General features: G+C 44.0%; 1 protein-coding gene across 1 annotated transcript in view; it reads right to left on the reverse strand.

Moving 5' to 3' along the window:
• Positions 1-267: 267 nt before the first annotated feature.
• The window catches only part of LOC114029538 (PR domain zinc finger protein 16-like), a 113,591-nt gene continuing 93,353 nt past the window's right edge, over positions 268-20,505 (reverse strand). The window contains exons 11-14 of the mRNA XM_027844026.1: positions 15,820-15,989; positions 14,165-14,339; positions 8,033-8,263; positions 268-2,525 (exon numbers count right to left, since the gene is read on the reverse strand). Of these exons, the coding sequence (XP_027699827.1) occupies positions 2,513-2,525; positions 8,033-8,263; positions 14,165-14,339; positions 15,820-15,989 (589 nt within the window). The 3' untranslated portion in view covers positions 268-2,512. The remainder of the gene's footprint in view (positions 2,526-8,032; positions 8,264-14,164; positions 14,340-15,819; positions 15,990-20,505) is intronic.

Here is a 20,505-nt window from a genome sequence, read left to right on the forward strand (position 1 = left end):
GAATGCATCAGCTGTACTTGAAAACAATAACCGGAATCAACCTGATTGAGTTCTTTCTTTTTTTTTTCTTTTCCCATTTCTTTCTATAAATAAACACTGTAAAATTCTTTGCAATATGGCACTTTTACCTCGGAGGCTGCCCTGGCTAAAAACACCTCGGTTCACAGTTGTCTCTATTTACACTAGAAATTTTTCTTTTAAAGGGTAACCTAGGTGAGGTTTTTGCCCCACTCCCCCCTTCCCCTTTCCCCTCTCCCACCTCTCTCTTCTTCTTGGGTCATTAAGTTTTTTTTTTTCTTTCCTTTCCTTCCAAACAATAAAAGAAATAAATAGAACACTTATCCTAAATGCGACTGTAATCGAAAATCAAATTTAACACAACATATGATTGTCTGGATAATTGGCAGCAATGACAGCGGGATCAATTAGGGGGTATTTGGCACATTAATTTAAAAAAATTGTCCTACTCCCTGGTTATCAATCATACAACACGCAACCTTAATACACGATTTTGGTCCTTCACTAGATACTTATATTAACATTTTTTTTTTTCACAATGAGGATATCTAATGCCAGAAAAAAAAAATACTGTTAATGAAGAAATGAAAAAGAAAAGAATTAGAAAAAAATTACAAAGTTATATACAGATTAAGGTAAATTCCATGAGGAAAAAAACATTATTATTTTAAATTGGCCCCTATGGGAATAATTTAAAACCCATTCGAATGGGCAAGTACTGTGGTGCTGGAGGACGGGTGGAGGTTTCCAGGAAAGGAATGTTCTAGCTTAAACTCTTAGAGCCTGGCTAACGATGGTGGACACAATTCGGTTCTTGAGTCGCGTCTTGCCAAGATCTTGTGCAAACATTGGAAACGGGAGTTAAATAGTGTCTTGTGAATCCAGAGTCCGAGGCACACATACGAACTTGGCGGCTTAGAAGTCTTTGACTCCCTTTGGTAGCCACGGGAGAGAGCCAACTGAAATGGCTTTTTGTTCTTCCAGTCCACATCATGGGGGGTGGAAGAGCGAGGTGGGAGGGAGCAGGGCACAGTTCTAGGGCGACCCAAGAACGGCCAACAGGCCCCAAATCTTGAATAGGGAGGTGGGGACCCAGGGACAACAGAAGCAAGACCCCTTGGATCTCGGGGGAATTCGGCATGTAAGGGACTGAGGGCCCCTTTTACACTCGCCCACCTCAGTTGTACCTCTGCGTCCTAGGTGGCTCACATCAGCCCAAAGTCATCAAATTTAGGCGCCATGGATGCATTGCCAGTAGACCCCTCCCATTGGGCAAAATTAGAGGTTCCCTAGCTCTAGCTACAAGTCACTTAGTGGCAGGCACATTTCTTAGTCCCAACCATGGGGCAGTCCTATCTGCAATGACACCATGTCTAAGAATGGCTCAGGAAGGCCCTTAATTTTTACTCTAGTAGGGTTTTTACATAAGGTCTCCATGAGCCTTCATTTTCACTTTTCCAAGTGGACAAACAGGATCAGAGAGAGAGAGAGAGAGAAAGAGAGAGAGAGAGAAAGAGAGAGAGAGAGAGAGAGAGAGAGAGAGAGATAGAAAAGAGAGCGGGGATAAAAGTCCACGGTTGTCCTGAAGGATTTAAAAAGCACATGCAATCCCTATGCTGTGCTTGAGGCTGGTTAATGTCCAGAGGGAGCTGATCATTCAAATCAATGCAAAACTAGTTTAAAAAAAATTTGCAAGTAATTTCAGAGTTTTTAAAAAATACTTTAAAAAATTCATGAGCTCAAAGAGAATCTGTAGTAACAAGATTTACTAAAACAGTTATTTCTGTCCTTTTCATTATATATGAAAAAACAAAAACAAAAACAAAAAATAGCAACTTAAAAGTGATCTATCTCTTTAGAGCCCAACTAGGTCTATCCTCTTCCCTTAAGAAGTGCCATTCAGGTCCCCTGAAATGGCCAAATGGCTTTAATATCAGATTAAAAATTCTACATTAGCTGGTCTGATGGGGGGGAGGGGGGTTGCTGTCTCACAATTCTAATGAACTAGGTTTTGATCGCTGTTAATGTGCTATTATTGTACCACAGATTAGCTGTGTTTCCAAAAACTATTCTTAGAGATGGTGAAATCCTGGGACTGCTTCAGGGATTCTCTGGGTTCTGAGGTTCAGTTTGAGAAATCAGAGACAAACTACGGTGGGTAGATTTAAAAAACAAAAACAAAAACAAAAACAACCCCAAAATCAGGCGTTGCAGATCACAGGTGAAGAGTTCTGTTTCCCCAGCCCAAAGCCTAGAGACTTCCCTGAGGGTCTCTGCTCTGTCTTGTGGTTGTCCAGAATTTCTGCAAGAGGGGATTAATAGCATGGGAGTCTTCTCACTCTGGACTCTGTCCCCAGTGCCTCCGTGACCTCTCAGAGGTGGTTAATGGAGTTGAAGGCCCCCGTCTCTGACGCTGCTCCCGTCATGTTCAACCAAGCGTCCAGAGAATTCTGGGAGGAAGCGTGAAGAGGAGCATTCTCAGACAGAGAAAGCATCATTGCATAAGCCTGGTGGGAAGGAAAGAGACCACAACACAGACAAACGTCAAGGGAGATGAGTGAATAGATCTAGAATGACATGGAGAAATCCCCAACAAGTGGCCCAGTTATTCCCTGGGAAACCACCCTGGAAAACCACCCAGGCAGCCTCACCTTTACAAGGAGGCATAGCTGTGCAGCTCATGCCTTTCCCTCTTCATGCTCACAGAACACTTTGTTCTGCACTTCTCCAAGACACGCATCTAGCATATTGCATATTATGGACATTTGTGTTTTGGTCTTGGCCTCCTACTAGACTATAATCCCCATGAGGGCAGGGACTCTGTTGTGATTGTATCTTCCCAGGGTGAGAATTATACAATCCTGGGCATAGGCAAATTGTTTCTGGTTGCCAGCAAAGATGAACAAAACCCACCTGTCAGGTGACAGTGGGCCTGGGCATTAAGTGGGAGAGTGGGAATAGGTCTGCCTATGTTGATTCTGTAGGAACTCCCATCAAAGCCAAGCCCATGGGGATGGAGGGCCATGATTGCCCTGACTGACAGAATGATGAGAGAAACACCATCACATTTTGTTGCTTTAAATCATCAGTTAAATAACCCAAATCTATGATGCAGAGAAGTGTACTTTCTTTTATTTTTTATAATTTCAATGGCCTGAGCTTAACACAGTGCCTGGCACATAATAGCCGCTTAATAAATGTTTATCGATTGATTGATTGATTGACGGAGTCAATATGAAATGTTTCCATCAGAGCACTCAGAGTGATTTCTATAAATGTCTTCTTGTTGGAAATGATTGAACTTATAGGGGAAAAAACAAAACAAAACAAAACATTTCTTGTCCATTCCTACAGGGGATGCCCTTTGCAGGGTTAGTAAAAAGACAAAAGACAGAGACATGCAAATGGCTTGTGCCGAGCCCCCATCGGTGTCCTCCTCTCAACCTGTCTAGACAGACAAGGTAACTTAAGCTTGACATTTAGTTAGCACCTGTCCCTGGTTGGGTCTTGCATAGAACGTGGAAAAGAAATCGACCTCACTCTCTAGGATCTTAGATACGGAGTGAAGTTCTAAATATAGGCAATATGTTTGGAAAACAATATCCCTTAGGTCAATACCTCGAGAACATGCAGATTTGTTGATGTGAGAAATCCTTCTTCTTATGTACCCCATGACCCACCTATAGCCTACTGTAACTTAGTGAGTGGGTTGAGTCTTAGACAGCTTGCCCAGTGTCATGCAGATAGTAAGTATCAGAGAGGGGATTTTAACCCAAATCTTCCTGACTGTAAGCCTAGCACGCTATTATGCCATTCAAATGGCTTCTCTCTTAAGAAAATAACATTAAAGACATTTCCTCTGAGCCTGTTTTTTTTTTCTTATCTGTGGGACCCACAGGATATATATACATCAGCTTTTAAAGTAGGACTGAATGAGAAGACATTTGGAACTTCTTTTGAGGAAAGGCTCTGAACAATTTGAGGCTAAGGGGCTGCTAACAGTTGTCCCCTTTCCTGGAAATGGTACAATCTCTGGTCTCAGTGCCAATCTGAGGTGCCTTGGCTTGGTCCAAATGGACAAAAACAAATCAGAGAGTTATTGGTCAAGAGAATAGTCATTTTTACAACCAAAGCACTTGCTGATTGTTGTTGGTGGTGGTTTTTTTTAAGAACAAAAGAAAGAGAAAGAAAGGAAAAGAAAGGGAGAAATAAGATAAAAGGAAAACTTCCAAAATATCCAAATTCTATTCAGAAGACCACGTCTGTTTTCTGAAGACTGGACTAACCAGTCATGAAGAGTTGGCTGCCCACCTAGTGATGACACTTTTTTGGCCAGGGCAACCCATGAAAACAAGGAAAGATTTAAAACAGAGAAGCAACCTCCCTCCCCCAAATTGCTATAGTGAGAGTGGCAGAACGGTAGACATGGGGCACAGGACGCTTCATCTACAGACTTAATTTTGATGCTCTTGGTACAATGAAGTCACACCAGATGGGCAGGCCTGGGTGGGTTGCCATCTGCATGGATGGAGGGAACTCAGGAATTGAGGAGATCACAGATCCATCACTCAACTATAACACTGGCGCAGGTCGAATTTAGGATTTAATTCTATCTGAGCAGATCAAAGAAGAGGAAGCATGGTAAATCGGCCAGGGGGTCAGAGTCAGGAAGACCCAGGTTCAGGTCCTGTCTCTGGCACATACTTGTTATGTGATTCTGGGCAAGCAGCTTCGCCTGTTATCATCCCAGGTTAAGGGTTAAAGACTGGAAGTCTCAGAGAAAAGTGCCGACTTGAATTGGCAGATGGAATTAACTCATCTGAGAGGTCTGATACCGATAAAATCACAGCTCCAGTCTCTATCTTATATCCCAGGGTCACTAAAAACAACGGGGCAAGGTAGTCACCTTATGACCCTCCAGCCGAAGGCCTGGATTCGAAAAAAGTGACCGGAAAGTTTCCAAGTTGTAAACTGGCAACAAGGTGAGCATGGTCTCAGGGCAGCCCTGCCAGGAAGGGGCAGTCTGGTGGGAACCAAAGAGCTCTCTAGCCACGGACCCCAAGAGGCTGTTGGCGACTCAGTGGGAGGGGAGGGGAGGAGGCAGGCATGATGCTCGGAGAGAGAGATACCTACCTGGTTTTTAGCCTGCCTGTACAAGGTTTGTTTTATTGCCTCAGAGTCTAAGGTGGAATTAAACACATCTTTAACTTCAAATGCTTCCTCAGCTGCTTTGCGGAGATCCAGCCCCTTCCCAAAATTCGGCATCTGCTCCAAATCTAACAGGCCGGCTTCTTCCTCCTCCATACACCTGTACCAAGGACCAGGGGGAGGGAAGGGGGTGACCTGTTTGTTAGCTGGTCTGGCCTCGGAAGGCTTTTACTGATGCCCGAACGGCTGACTGGGTGCCTGCATGCATACCCCACAGAGCCTCCACAAGCCACATGCACAGAGAGATGGACACACAGACACACACAGACAGGAAGCTACACACATACACGCACATAGACATACACAGGATGCGGGGGCCAGGGCGCATGAACAGAAATCCGAAGGAAAGAAGGATGGGTGGTCACGGGTGCACGCACTGCCAGCACCCGGACCATGCCCTCAGGTTGCCTAAGAGCTTGGGTTTAGATGGCTGGTGTCTGGTCGAGCTGGTTGATGGATAACCAGTCCTTAATTACTTCAGGAACCTAATATAGTTCTTAATGGAGGCCTGGGACGCGCATTCCCAGGGGTTGGAGAGTCTGGTGTGATTCGCTGGGAAATGGAATTTATTCCCAGAGTTTCCTGATGGAAACTCCTGGAATGGCCCTGAGGGTAATGGTGGCGGTGGATGGTGCCGAAGGAGACAAGAGAAACAGGCTCTGTCCTTAGCCTGTTTGAGAATCTGCAGAACCCATGCTCTTCTATCCGATTCCCTTGGCCTCGTGGGTTGTCACAGCCCCTTTTTAGAAGGGTGCTGTAATGAGCCCCAGCTCATGGGAAGTCTCCTCCTTTCTCATGCCCGACAAACTCTAAGCCTGGAGTATTCAGGGAGGCATTTTGATTACTCAGAAACCAGAACCCCAGAGTCTCAGCACTGGAAGAGACCTCAGGGCCCATCTGGACCTACCCACATCTGGATCAGGAATCCTCCCTAAGCGTCTTGATAAATGGACCCCCAGCTTTTGCTCAAAGACTTCCAATAAAGGGGAACCTCTCCCATCCCGGGACAGCTCTTTCTATATTTGGCCAGTTCCAATTGATGGGAAACTTTCCCCCGGACTGAGCCTGATCGGATCTGGGTTAAGAGAACCAGGGGTCCTTTATCCCAGACTGAGAGGCAGAAAGGGCCTCAGGGGCCACTAGGCCAAGCCCCTTATTTTACAGATGAGGAAACTCAGGTCTCTTCCAGAGAGAGGAGATAACTTGCCTAAGGTCACACAGGTGATTCAAGGTCACAAGTCACGAGGGCTTTTGAAGAGGCTGAGAACCTCCATTAATTTCCGAGCTGGAGAAGTCCCAAGCTCATCATCTCAACCTTGGCTGGATTTCCTCTACAGAGTTTTCAATCTTCCGCTACCCCTGGCCAACAAATATATTCACTATGGCCAGTTCCATTGCTCTGACCCACCTCATCTGTGTGGGGCTTCATCTCAAGTCATGAGGCTTTGAACTTAGTCTCCAGAGAGCTGTTTATGCGTTTTGTGCATTAACATCCCAATGTAACTGGAGTTGGACCGCTACAGGGAGTGACCGATGAAGGAGTTTGGAATTAAGTCACTGGATCACAGATTTGTCCATTTAGGGAAGGGACCTTTGAGGTCATCGAATCTAACCCTTTAATTTTACAGATGAGGAAATTAAAGCCCAGAAAAAGTGAAATGACTCGCTCATGGCTAGTGATGCCTGAGGCAGGTTTGAATCCAGACCTTCCTGACTCCATGGCTAGTCCTCTAGTGGCCTGGATCTTTGGACGTCATCTAGAGGCCAAGGCAGTAGAAGGGAGGTGGGTATTCAGAGGTTTTCTAGCTCTGGTGGTTTGATCGACAACTATTAAAATTATCCAACTTGCCTAGATTTTATGCCTCCTTGGCCATCTCAGCTAACTCCTTTGGCCCTTCCAGGGACCTGTCTGATGTTCCTAGCTTTGTCGGGATTCAACCAGCAGGAGGCAGACAAGAGTAGAGGCCATGGCCATCAGATAACTCTTATTCCTACCATGATAGTACCTCCCTCCTCTCCTTGAACTGGGCCAAGTACCAAGGGAGACCTCTTCGGTGCATGCACACAGTAGGGATAGAATACCAGAGCTGGAAGGAGCACGCACATGATGGTGGGTAAAGAACTAGATTTGGAGTCAGGAAGACCTGGGTTTGAATTCTACCTAAGATACTGACTGTTTGACCCTAAACAGGTCACTTGACCTCAGTTTTCTCCTCTTTGAAATGAGAATCATAATAGCACCTACCTCACAAGAATTAAATGAAACAATCTATATAAAGTGTTTTGTAAATTTCAAAGCCCTATATTAATGTTGGCCATTATTATTATATTATTATTATATTATGTTATATTGTATAATTATATTGCATGTAACATATAATTATATTATATAATGTTATTATAGTCTTGACTCTGCAACTTAAGTCAATCACTTCCCTTATCTGGCTTTCAAGTTTCTCTCCCATAAGACGAAGGGGTTGAATTCAATAATATCTGAGGTCCCTTGCAGCTCCAGTCCCATGAGTCCATGCAGTTGGCCGAGACACAAGTCTTTTGGATTTTCCTTCTGTGGCAGTAGCTCTTAACTCTGCCCTGAAGGCGGCTTTGGGGTGTGGGGATAGAAACTATACTGGAAATGAAGGCTTAAATTGATTTGCAGTCCAAAAAAATAAAGTGAACTCAGCCCCCGTGGCTTGCCAATCAAGCCTTCATCCCTGCTCCTCTCCCTCCACCACCCAGCCACTCTGGATGGAGTCAGAGCCCACCAACCCACCATGGGGAGCTCCAGACAAATGGCGGCACCCACCTTCTTGTGTGATCAAAGCTCATGCTGAGTGATGTGGGCTCTTCCTCCTCCTCATCCTCATAGGCTCCTTGGGGCTCTGCTGTGGGGGAGACTGTCTCATCCTGGGACTTCCCTGTCAGGCTGTCATCATCTTCCTCCTCCAACTCTTCCTCCTCTTCATCTACATCCTCTGACTTTTCGTTGGCTAACCCATGGCACTGAGAATTGCTATCAATGTCCTGAATTTCTGGCCTGAAAGGACAGGGACAAAAACAGGGCATTTCCAGAGAAGGAGCATTAGCCATGGCCATCTGTACTGGTCCCATGATCAGCCTGGATAGACCAGCCCCTGGACGATCTTCTCTCTACCCCATTCCCAGCAAATACAATCCATCCTTCATCAGGGTATTCTGAGGATGTGGTCTAAGCTGTTTGACACGGTACGGTTTCTTCTAGCTAATGGATTATTGTGACAGGCACAGAAAACATATACTAATGAGTGAGACTGGAAAATGGTATGCATTCTACTCAAACAATGAGAATCTTAAAACATTTTAGCCAGATGTGCATAGAAGACACAGCTTTTGTTAGCATTTTTTTTTTTTTTGAAGTGAGGGGGAGAGATGACATTATGTTGGCTTAGGAAAGAAACTAGGAATATGAAGAGGGTAGGATGGATGTGGGTTTCCCCATAGGCAAAGTTCTCTGGGGAATGGTTATATGTGATTATTTATCTTTCCATGCCATCCCACCCTTTCTCTAGCTCCATCACATACATTATCCTCAAGCTCTTTTTCTGTAAAATGAGAGGCTTAGACTGTATGGCTTGTGAGGTAGGTCTCTTACAGTCCGAGATCTCTTATCCAATGGTTTTACCATTATACCTAATGTACCCAGCTCAGTTCCTGTGGTCAAGGTGTATTTGTATGACCTAAACCATTTCTGGAGAAGAGGTGTAAGAAATTCAAGTCATCATCTGGAAGTCTGTTATTCTAAATATCTGATGGTGTGGTGGCATGTAGACAATGACTACAGGTGACTGGCTCCTGACAGAATCTTTGGCTTTCCATTCAGGTCACATAAGAGCCAGAATGGGCCCCTAGAAAGATAAGATATAAGTGCCAGAAGGGGGCTTGGAATATAGAACCTAGAATATCAGAACTGAGAACAGAGAGTGTTAGAGCTGGGGTGCAGGTGCTGTTCTATGAGGAACCTTAGAAAAGAGAAAGTCAGAACTGGGAGGGACCTTAGAGAGAGAATATTCTGTGAGGAACCTTAGAACGGAGAAGGTCAGAGCTGGGAGGGACCTTACAACCAGAATGTCAGAACTGGAAGGGATCTTAGAGCCAGAATGTTAGAGCTGGAAGGGATCTTAGAACAAAGAAGGTCAGGGTTGGAGGGCATCTTAGGTCATGGAATGTTAGATCATGGAATAACATGAAAACATAAATTATCAGAAGTAAAAGGGAGGCACAGAATTTAGAAAATAAAATATCAGAGGTAGAAGGAACCTTACTACATAGAACACTAGCCCTGAAAAGGGACTTTGGAAGCTGTCCTCTCCAATCCTATTTGTATCAACACATCTCACAGTGCACAGACACAGCCTTAGTGTCTCCTGAAGAAAAAATACACCTGGGGCAGGGAGTGAAGCATCTGGCCTTGGGTCTTTGCTCCACGGATCCAGATTTCTCACATAGTCATCACCTGCCCATGAGACTGAAGTCTCAAGATAACGCAGCCTGCCTCAAAGGGTTGTCAAGGAAAGGACTCAGTAAACTTTAAAGTGTCAAAGATAAAGGAGTGTTTTTAATACTAGGGTACCGAGGACATGGAACAGTATAGGGGTGTCCTGATTGGTTCTTCGGTGAAGTAAATTTCCGGTGCAAAAGAAGCCTTTAAAAAAAAAAAACAACCCAAACCAAACCAAGAGGCTTTCCTTCTCAGGGCTGCCTTTTGTCACCTAGTCTAAACATATCAGGAGTGTGTTTGTTTTAGAGAATTGTGATTGATTTTCCTCCAGAGGATGGCCGAACTCTCCCTCTGGCTCTCTGTAGCCAGTCTGGGCCAGAGTCCTTGCACTCGGGCTAACTGGGTTTTTTTTTTTTTCCCCCCAAATCTACATCAGTCAAAGTTGAAAGATTCCTCATTTCCTCCAGGAAATGCCACCAGAGGGGTTATTTTGCTGTAGCTCACAGTTTTAACCTAAAAACTGCATTCAAGACTCAGTTCCTGCCCTTGCGTGACTAGATCTGATACTCAGCTTGAGAAGGGGATCTCAGTTGCTTCATGTGTGTGTTTGTATGTGCATGTGTGGTTGTACATGTGTGTATGTACATATTTGAAGGAAGTACCTGGAAAAGAGAAAAAGGGTTTAAAAAGAGGAATTCTTAATGTTTTTGTATCGATCTGGTGAAGCCTCTGGATTCCTTCCTACAATGTTTTTAAATGCCTAAAATAAACTACATAGGATTACAAAGGAAACTGATTACATTGAAATATCGAATATTAACAGAGTAAGTTCATGGACCCTCAGGGTTAAGAATCCCTATTTTAAAACGTGCCATTTGGCAGATGCAGCTGGAGACTCAAGAGAAGGTAAGTCAGAGAATGCTCCCTGACAACATCAGCCTGAGGAAAATAGGTGAAATTTGGCCCTGGACTCAGCGCTCAGGGCTGCCCTCTGTTCTGACAGTGTGTCGGGGGGCAGGGTTTCAGTCGTCACACTGTGGAGTACACCCCACACTGATGAATAACTCAGGGAGAAAAAGAAAGCATCTTTTGTTCAGACTTGCTCTCTCCATCCCCCTTATCTGACAATTCATCTGTTAAATAATTGAAATAGCATGGAGGGCTTCATGAAGGGGGTGGGGGTGGGGGGGTGGCAGCCCTTTGCAGTTAAACTTGGTTGTGTGTGTGTGTGTGTGTGTATGTACACATATACCAGCTTATGTTTGTTTGTGCCCCCAGATTTATGTCAGAAGACTGAACACTGGCTGATGTCTGCAGCAGAGAGGGAAAAATCTGTTTGTTAATGAATGAGCCTTCTCCACACACTCCAATTCTTGAAGCTAAATGTTAGTTTAAATTAGGTTTGTGGTCCTGATCACAGGTGTTTCCACAGGAAATCGCTGGCTGATAATGACTTTCTGATGAAATGCAAGACTATAAAATTCAAGCCCACTTTTGAAATCTCAACAGTTTCATCTTTATTAATGACCACCCGTGGACATAATGGAGACACAACCTCTTAACTAAACAAACAAGAGGATAATTGATGGCTTTGTCAATTATTTTTCCTCCTGCATTAATTAGCCAACACTTGGTCTTTTCTTTCTTTTTTTTTTTTTTGTTTAAACAGCTAAGATTCTGATCACTTGGAGAAAGCATGTTTCCTGGATAAAAGCTGGATAATGTTAATAATCTAAGCAACTAACATTGATATCAGCTGGATAAACAGAGAACTTCTGATTCCCAGAATGATTGCTGTAGCTGTCTGGGCCGGCTGGTTCATATTGACCTTATCCATGTTTCTGACCCTGCTACTGTATATTATTTCAATCAATTCCTTCAGTCAACAGACATATATTTTAAAGCACCTACTATGTGCTAATGTATATTATGTCAAGAAATTCCTTCAGTCAATATATGTATTTCAAAGCACCTACTATGTGCTACTCTGCATTATTTCAAGAAATTCCATCAGTCAACACCTATTTTAAAGTGCCTACTATGTGCAAAGCATTCTGCTAGGTACTGGAGAGATACAAAGATGAGTAAACACTCAAGTACCTTATTGTCTCATCATTCATCAGTTATAGAATCCTATGATTATATATCTCATAATAATATATTCATGTTATATATTTATTAATAAAATTATATAGAATATATAATTATATGTGCTACATAAACACACATACATATATAATATATGATTATATATAATCTCATAGTTACATTTTTTTGAATTGGAATGAATTTTTAGGGTCTATCATGTTCTTTTTACAAGTGAGGAAGCTGGATCCTAAAGAGATAAAATGACCAAGGTCATATATTGAGTTGGATGGCAAAGCCAGGACTTATGTTTAAACATGTCACTCCTTCGCTCAGGAAGCTTCAGGGGCTCCCTATGGATGCCATCATAAAACACAAACTTTATTGTTTGAAAGTTAAAGGTCTTCATAAGACGGCTTCCATTTTTCTTTCCTGGTTGCCCTCCATACTCTTATGTTCCAAATAAACTCGTTGGACTGCTGTTCCATCTCCTGTCCCTGGGCCTGTTCATAGGCTGTCCCTCAAGCCTGGAATGCTCTCCCTCCTCAACTCTTGGAGCCCTGGACTCTCTTTGCAGCATAAGCACTACCTCCTTCAAGACCCTTGACTAATGTTCCCCATTATTAATGTTTCTCCCCAGCAAAAAAATTACTTTGCATTTGTTTTAGGTATATCTTTCATTCACTTATCTGTATATGTGTTTTCTTCCATTAGAAGGTAAGCTTCTTGAGGGCAGGGATTGTTTTGTCTTTATATCTCCAGTACTTTTCCCAGTTCCTGGCACATAGCAGGCACTTAATAAATGCTTTGTGACTGATTGACAAGCAGTGCTCAGCACATAGTAGTCACTTTAAAATGTTTGTGCGATTGAGTTGAACTTAATTGAATGTAAGGGAGCTATTGTGAAGAGTAGGGACAAAGATGTGAAAAAGTTAACTAGTCTGCTGGTGGGTTTTAGCCACTTGTTCCTTCGGGAGATAACTGGGCCAAATGTGTCAGGAGACCCAATAAAGTATCCCTGGTTGTTGGGTTTCTTCATGTCTGGCTTCACCACAGGACTGTGAATTATGACTCCTTGCCGAGGCCTGGACTTGGCATCATATTTAAGGAAGTTTAGAGTTGAGGAATGAAAATTATTCACTGCAACTGAGTCCTGAAGAGCACAGAAACAGCAAGGACTCCTGGGCTTCAAGAAAATCCAAACAATGTGTGCGTGGTGGAGACCCATGATCAGAAGACCTGACCCTCTCTTTGATAATTAGGTGACCAAGGAACAGGTTGCCGAATCTCTCTGAGTCTCAGAACACTTTCTAAGGCCTAGCTACTGAATCATAGACAGGCTGCTATCTGCATGGGTGAAGGGAGGTCCCACAGCAGATGAAATTATTGGTGCTGGATGTATTAATGGACTATGAAAAATTAGTGCTTTGAGGAAAGGTGGCTACAGTAAATTTCTGGTGTGCTATACTTGTTTAAAAAAAAAAAACAAAACCTAATCTAAAACAGAAACACTAGGAATCAATCTCAGATCTAAGCAAAGAATAAGGTAAGATAGATTACAAGGTAGATTCAAAAAATAACGATAATCAATAGATCTTTTGGGTCTAAAGAGCCAGAAACAAGGCTGCCCCATAATAGAGAAATGTGTGGTGTGCCTTGGATAGCTGGTCAGTAACTGGCCTTCACTGCCACGGCCACACACGTGGCAGGAAATCACATCCAGTACCATAACATATGGCTAAGAATTACAGCCACAGAATCAGCTCAGCCACTGACTGAGCATCGTGTTCTGCTGCCTAGAAGAACAATTAGCAAATTCTTAAATTGATGCCCTGTCTATGCCGCACTTTCGCTAATGCTAATCATTTGCTTGTTTTAACTTAATCTGGTTCCTTAAAGTCATTACTGTCTTCGAGCAAATGAAAATGTTTGTGAATTAGAGCCTAAGTTTGAATTTCATAGTAGGGATGCCAGCTTGGTCAGTACTTTCTCGTATTAGAATGACCAAGGAAAGATGAATGAATGAATGAAAAAATAGTTAGTAAGCACTTACTAAGTGCCAAGTACTGGAGATATAAATTCAAAAACAAATATAGCCTCTACCCTGAGGGAGTTTATATTCTAATAGAAGAGATAATAATACTAAAGTTAAACAACAAAACAAAACAAAACAAAAAAACCCCAAACTGATTTTCCATCACAGAAGAATAAACAGAAATTCAATTGAAATAAATACTTTTTTTTTTTTGGACCTTAGCCAGTGCTGGGTAAAGCATCCATGCGCACACACACATAAGCTCTTGGCATTGTTTTTTACAATGTGAATTGGGACCTTTGGGTCATTCATACGGTAATAACTGTTATTACATTTCTTACCTTTTATCTGTTAGAGTTGATGCTTGGTTCAGCTCGCTATTTGCAATAAAGTTTCTGATTTCAGAGAAATATGAGTCCTCTTTTTCATCTAAAAGTGCATGGTTGTCTGATTCTGAGTTGGGGGAGGAAGCGCTGGTCCCAAGGTGATTCGTGATGACTCCGGCGTGCTGGCTCACTGAGAAGGAATCATGGGTGGGGAAGACAGCCGTAAGGAGCAATACTCTTTATTACTCTGGCTGTCCTAGAGGCTCGGAATTGGCCAAGGCCCAGCCCAGCCAATCTGGGCCAAGCGTAAAAGCTGCTGACCGCAAACTTGGGGTGTTTCTTTTTAAATATTTGGAAAAATCTCAGATTGTATGTTTTAATTTAACGAAAACACTTTTCTGGGGTAAACAAAAGAATTCTTATGCAATCGATTACCTCGCACCCTCTCTGCCACCCCCCGCTTTACCTCCACTCCCCTCTCTTCCCATCCCAACTCTGACATGAGATGTCTCCAGTTTCTGGTGCCCCCCTGAAATTACTTTGAATTGACCTTTAATGTATTTATGCATTTGGCATGTTTTTTATCAATAGCCTTCAGTTCTATAGTCTTAAATATCTGGGTTAGCTAAGTATCTTGGATATCATAGGATCACAGATTTAGTGGTGAAAGGGACCTTAGGGGTCACCCAAGACAACCCCCTCATTTTACAGATGAGAAAACTGAGGCCAAGAGAGAAAAAGTGACTTGCCCATGGTCTCACAGATAAATGAATGGCAGGATTTGAACTCAGGTCCTCTGATTCCAGAACCAGTGCTCTTTTTACTCTCTAAGATGCAATGTGGCTTAGAGATAGAGAGATGGTCTTGGAGACCTGGCTTCAAGTTCTGCCTGTGATCTATTCCGGGTGTGTGACCCTGAACATATTACTTGATTCCTCAATGCTCTAGACGATGCCCTAATATTAAGGAGGTGCTGACCTGTATTGGTGGAGGGAATTTCCTCATGTGGGAGTCCCTATTTCGATGAAATCACAGTCCCTATTTTGTATTTAATTATATGTATATATGTCCTCTTTGACAGAATGCTTCCTGGGGGTAGGGACAACTTTGTTTTTGTCTCTCTCTATCCCCTAGAACTGAGTTCAGTGCCTGGCACATAGTAGGTCTGCTTATTGTATATGCTTACCCTGTTTCTCCTTCTTTCTCTCTCTCCCCCTCCTCTCTTTTTCTTCTTCCTCTCTTCCTAGTTCTCATTTTCCCCTCTGATGCTCTGATTGTGTAGGACCATGGCAGGATAGGCTGACTGTTTTTGTACAGCCAGAAACGTAAAAACCATTCTGAGTGCTTGGGCCATACAAAAACAAGAGCTGGGCTGGATTTATCCTGTGGGCTGTAGTTTGCTGACCCCTGGTCTAGGCAGCTAGGAGCATAATGTGCCGGGTATGGAGTCAGGAAGACTTGAGTTCAAATCCGACCTCAGACACTTCCTAGCTGTGTGATCTAGGGCAAGACACTGTTTGCCTCAGTTTCCTCATCTGTAAAATAAGCTGGAGAAGGAAATGGCAAACCATTCTAGTATCTTTGCCAAGAAAACCCTAAATGGGACCACAAAGAGTGGGACATGTCTGAAAAACGACCGAACAACCAAAGGAAATTCCCAAACAGTCTACCTGGAACATTCTCATGTTCATGCTTCTTCAGGTGTCTGTCCAAGTTAGTCTGCTGTCCAAAACACCGGTTACAGAGGTGGCATTTAAAGGGTTTCTCCTTGTTGTGGATATTTCTCACATGCCGCTGGAGGTTGGAGGAAATGCTGAATGACCGGTCGCAGTATTTACACCTGCAAGATACACCCCAGGACCCATGAGTTAAGGGGGAGAGAATAAACACCCTCATTAGAGACCAGACTCCAAGAAGCTAGGGAGGACCCTTGCAGCTCAGGCTCAAAGGCAGGGGACCCCAGGCCCCATTCAGTTCTCACATTTACCGAATGAGTGGGGAAGCATTTTGTAAACCACCATACAAACAGAAAGAATCAGTCGGGTGGCTCTGTGGATAGAGCCCTGGGCCTGGCCTCAGACTCTTCCTAGCTGTATGACTTTGGGCAAGTCATTTAACCTCTGTTTGCCTCAGTTGCCTCATCTGTAAAATGGAGATAATTATGGTACCTATCTCTCAGGGTTATTGTGAGGATTGAGATATTTATAAAGTCCTTAGACAGTGCTTGGCATATAGTAGGCACTATAGAAATGCTTGCAATGATTATTATTTTTATTATTTTCCATGACTTCAATGAAGATTTAAATTCATGAATTTGGTATGGAGAATCATTGCTAATAGGGGATTATGGGGATGTCCAGAGCTGTAACTAGGACTGGGAACCTGGGGCTTTGTTCTGAGGTGCCAGAATTTAGAGAGCGCTAACAACACTTGAAGGCATTCCATAGCGTAGGAATGGTGGAACTTTGTAGCTATTGAAGAAGAATAATTTGTTAAAATAGATGCTACGGTATGATGGTGGCTCTGTTCCAGGGCCCACTAGCCCATCTCCCTACATATCAGTTGACATGGATGTCTCCCCCCACAACAGGGTTTGAAGGTACATCTTATGCCAAAGTGTGAAGGTAAGAAAGTCGATAGCCATGGCTCTGGGGGGGGGGGCCCTTCCTCTTCCCCGTTATAAAAGGTTGATGGGAAAGAAAAATGTTTCCTTGATACAAGGTGAGATGAGTAGTAGAGAAAGCATAGACTGAAGGTTTAAAAAGTATATATCATACATATGTGCTAGAATAACAATAATAATAGTTAACATTTACATAGGACCTACTATGTGCCAGGTGCTCTGCTAAGCCCTTTATGATTATCATCTCATTTGATCCTCACAACAACCCTGAGAGGTAGGTGCTATTATTACCCTCACTTTACAATTGAGGAAACCTAGGCAAACAGTGCTTAGGTGACTTGCCCAAGGTCACACAGCAAGGAAGTATCTCAGGCTAGATTTGAACACACATCTTCCTGACTTCAGTCTAAGCCTGGAACCCTGTCCACGAGGTCATGCAGAATAAAAAAAAATAGTTTAGAAAATGAACAAATACCCACTAATGCCCCTGGCTTGTGAGAGTCTGGTTTGGTTTGTAAAGCTGCTGGCATTCCCTCTTCAAAATTCATTGGTTAATTTGGGGTGTATTGTGTATCTATCTATACAGGTGTCCATGCTGTTTCCTGTATTAGAATGTAAGCTCCTGGAGGGCAAGGGATTTTTGTTTTTGTCTCTCCTGCACTTAGCACAGTGCCTAGAATGTAGTCGGTACTTAACTGACTGGGGCTACAGTCCCATCAAACTTCCCAGGGGCCAGACAATAGCACAGTGGCCTTTGGGATTTAGGAGAAGTTGAGGAGGGAGCTGGGCAGGAACCCTTGGAAGGAGAAAGGGCGTGCATGGGCGCTGTGCTCTGGCTGAGCTCATTGATTAGTGTGAAGGGACCTCAAAGGTCATCCAATCTAACCCTCTCATTTCATAGATGAAGAAAAAGAGGTACGGGGTAGCAAGTAAGAGACGTGAGATCTCAATCCAGGTCTCTGAGTGTTCATCTCCAGACCCCATGGTGTGTACATAGTGTGGATACAGGGTGTTTCCCAAAGGCCCGTGGCCCCCCAGTCTTCCTGGGACAGCCCTTCAGAAGCGATTGGAAGCAGTACTGTAGGAGGCCTGAAGAGGGCAGCAGTGAGCCATGCAAAAGGCACAGGCAGAGGCTTTGTAATGAACAAGGGACCTGGGTCTCCCTAGGCTGAACCTCTGGGAGAACTCAGGAAAGCAGAGAAGAGTAGAGAGCTGGAAGGAACCTTAGACACGATCGAGCCCAATGCCCTCATTTTACAGAAGGGGAAACTGAGGCCCGGGGTGTGTGGGGGATTTGCCCAAGCTCATTCAGATGGAAAGTAGCAAACAGGATTCCAATCCAAGAACCCTGATTTCCACTGATAAGGGACCAGTTCTGAAGCTGAGAAAATCCAGGGACCTAGGATTCTTTAGGAGAGCCCTCTGGAAGACTAAAATAAATCCATCTGAATCTTTGAGGCAGTGTGGCCTCATAGCCTGGGTGTCAGGACACCCGGACTCCATAGGCTCAGCCGCTGATGTGTGGGTTGGGGCCTCAGAAATCTGAGGGGGATTCCTCATGTACTTTGTAACTCTAAGAGCTCAGAACCTTGGACCTAGAAGGGACCTAAGAGGCCATCGAGCCCAGGCCCCTCATTTTACAGATGAGAAAACTAAGGCCCAGAGAGGTAAGGGAAGCTCACACAGTGCGTGAGCATCTGAGGTAGGATTTGAACCTGCCACCCAGCCAGACAAGGACTTTGAATGTGTTAAGGGGGCAAGGGGCTCCCCTGGAACTAGCTCTGGTCTGATGACAATTGGCAATTTCCGTGGATGATGGCACCAGATCATACACTGATCATTCTTTTGCTCTCGGGCCTCTTTTGTACCACTTAGCAATGTTGCCTTTGCCGTGAAAGACATGCAAAGACTGTTTTCCTCATTTTTCAGAAGGGAAAGCTGAGGACCAGAGATCTTGGGAGATAAATAGGTAGGTAGTTAGCTAGATGATGGATGGATAGACAGATAGATGATAGATGAATAGACAGACAGCTAGATAGACATATTTAGAGACAGACAGATAGGTAGATAGGCAAGCAGAGAGTCGTGTTTAAAACGCATATGTTTTTCTCACAACAACCCTGTAAGGCTAACAGTACAAGTAATTTTTGGTTTTGGGAGATTTCAAGGGTGTGCCTATCTATCAACCAACGGGCATTTTTTAAGCAAACACCACGCACCAGGTACTGTTCTGTGTGTTGGGGGTGCACAGATGAGGAATGAAACAGTCCCTCCCTTCAAGGAGCTTATGTTCTGCATGAGGATATACGGTGTGTCTTATACACACTCTAAGAGGTCCATAGACAAATACAAAATAAATTCAAGGCAGTTGGGGAGGGGGGACACTAGCAGCTGGGCCAGAGGGGGATAAGGAAAGATTTCCTGCAGAAGATGGTTCTGGAGCTGTATGTTCTTGGAGGAAGAGAGGGCTCTCATGAGGCAGAGGAGGGAGTCTGTTTTAGGTGACCAATGCAAAGGCAGGGGCGGGGGTGGGAGATGGAATGCTGTGGGGGTGGTGGGGGTTGATTGGACCATAGAGTGCAGGAGAGTTCATAATACATAACAAGACTGCAAAGTGAGGTAGAGGCCAGGCTGTGAAGGTCTTTACGAGCCAAACAGAGCAGTTTACGTTTGATCTGAAAGCTAATAGAGAGCCATTAGAATTTTTTGAGTATAGAAGTGATGTGGTCAGACCTATGCTTTAGAAAAATAACTTTGGCAGCTGTGTGTATCCAATCAGTGCCAAACCATGCCTTTTATACCTCCACAACATCCTCCGATACATCCCCTGTCTTCTCTCCGCTCCCACAACCGCCATCCTAACTCTGACCTCTCAACTGGTCTATTACAAAAGCCTCCCAATCATCCTCCCTGCCTCCAGGGTCTCCCCTGTCCAATTCTTTCTCCACACAGTCGCCAAAGTTATTTTTCCTAAAGCATAGGTCTGACCATGTCCAGAGGCTCGTAAGACATATGCAGGGCTCTTCCTTTACTATGTCCAGCAGGCAAAGCCAGCCCTGGTTTAGGGACTCTGTGGATCATTTGAGGAGGCATGGTCCTGGATGACTGGGGCCCCTGGAAAGTGCCCACCAATCTAGGGGTACTCTGCTCAGCCCATCCAGTAGGGTGGTTTTCCCAACACATCAAGAATTCCCTTTGGCAGGGAGGGAGGGGTGGCTGAAGTCTGAGACTATTAGGTGCCACATGCACGCACCTTCCAGATGTGTTACAGCTGTGCCTGGGATTTGATCTCAGCAACATAAGCCCATTATTTGGAGAAGAAACAGGGAGACCTTTATGAAACACCCTTCTAAGATGCTTATAGTTTCCGTGTTCTCCACTCTGAAACATGGCTCAGTAAAATCTAGGTTTGGAGACTCAGAAGACAGACTGAAAGGGGGAGGGTTTGGGTTATACTGGAAGTCATTTTGATCTGAGGTCATTTTGTCCATTCCTCTGCCTCTAGAAGCAACACGTCTGCTCCACTGTAGAGAAACAAGGTTTTGTTCTCTCCTCAAATTCCTGCTATGGTTTCTGGTGGAAACTCAGTGTCAGTCCAGTTTCACAAATTCCACAGACAGGTCTTTTTCCTTCCTTTGTTCCTTCATCCCTCCCTCCCTTCTTCCCTTTGTTCCTCCTTCCTTCCTTCCTTCCTTCCTTCCTTCCTTCCTTCCTTCCTTCCTTCCTTCCTTCC

This window comes from Vombatus ursinus, unplaced genomic scaffold (genome assembly GCF_900497805.2).
Source record: "Vombatus ursinus unplaced genomic scaffold, bare-nosed wombat genome assembly UNPS02014932.1, whole genome shotgun sequence".
NCBI lineage: Eukaryota > Metazoa > Chordata > Mammalia > Diprotodontia > Vombatidae > Vombatus > Vombatus ursinus.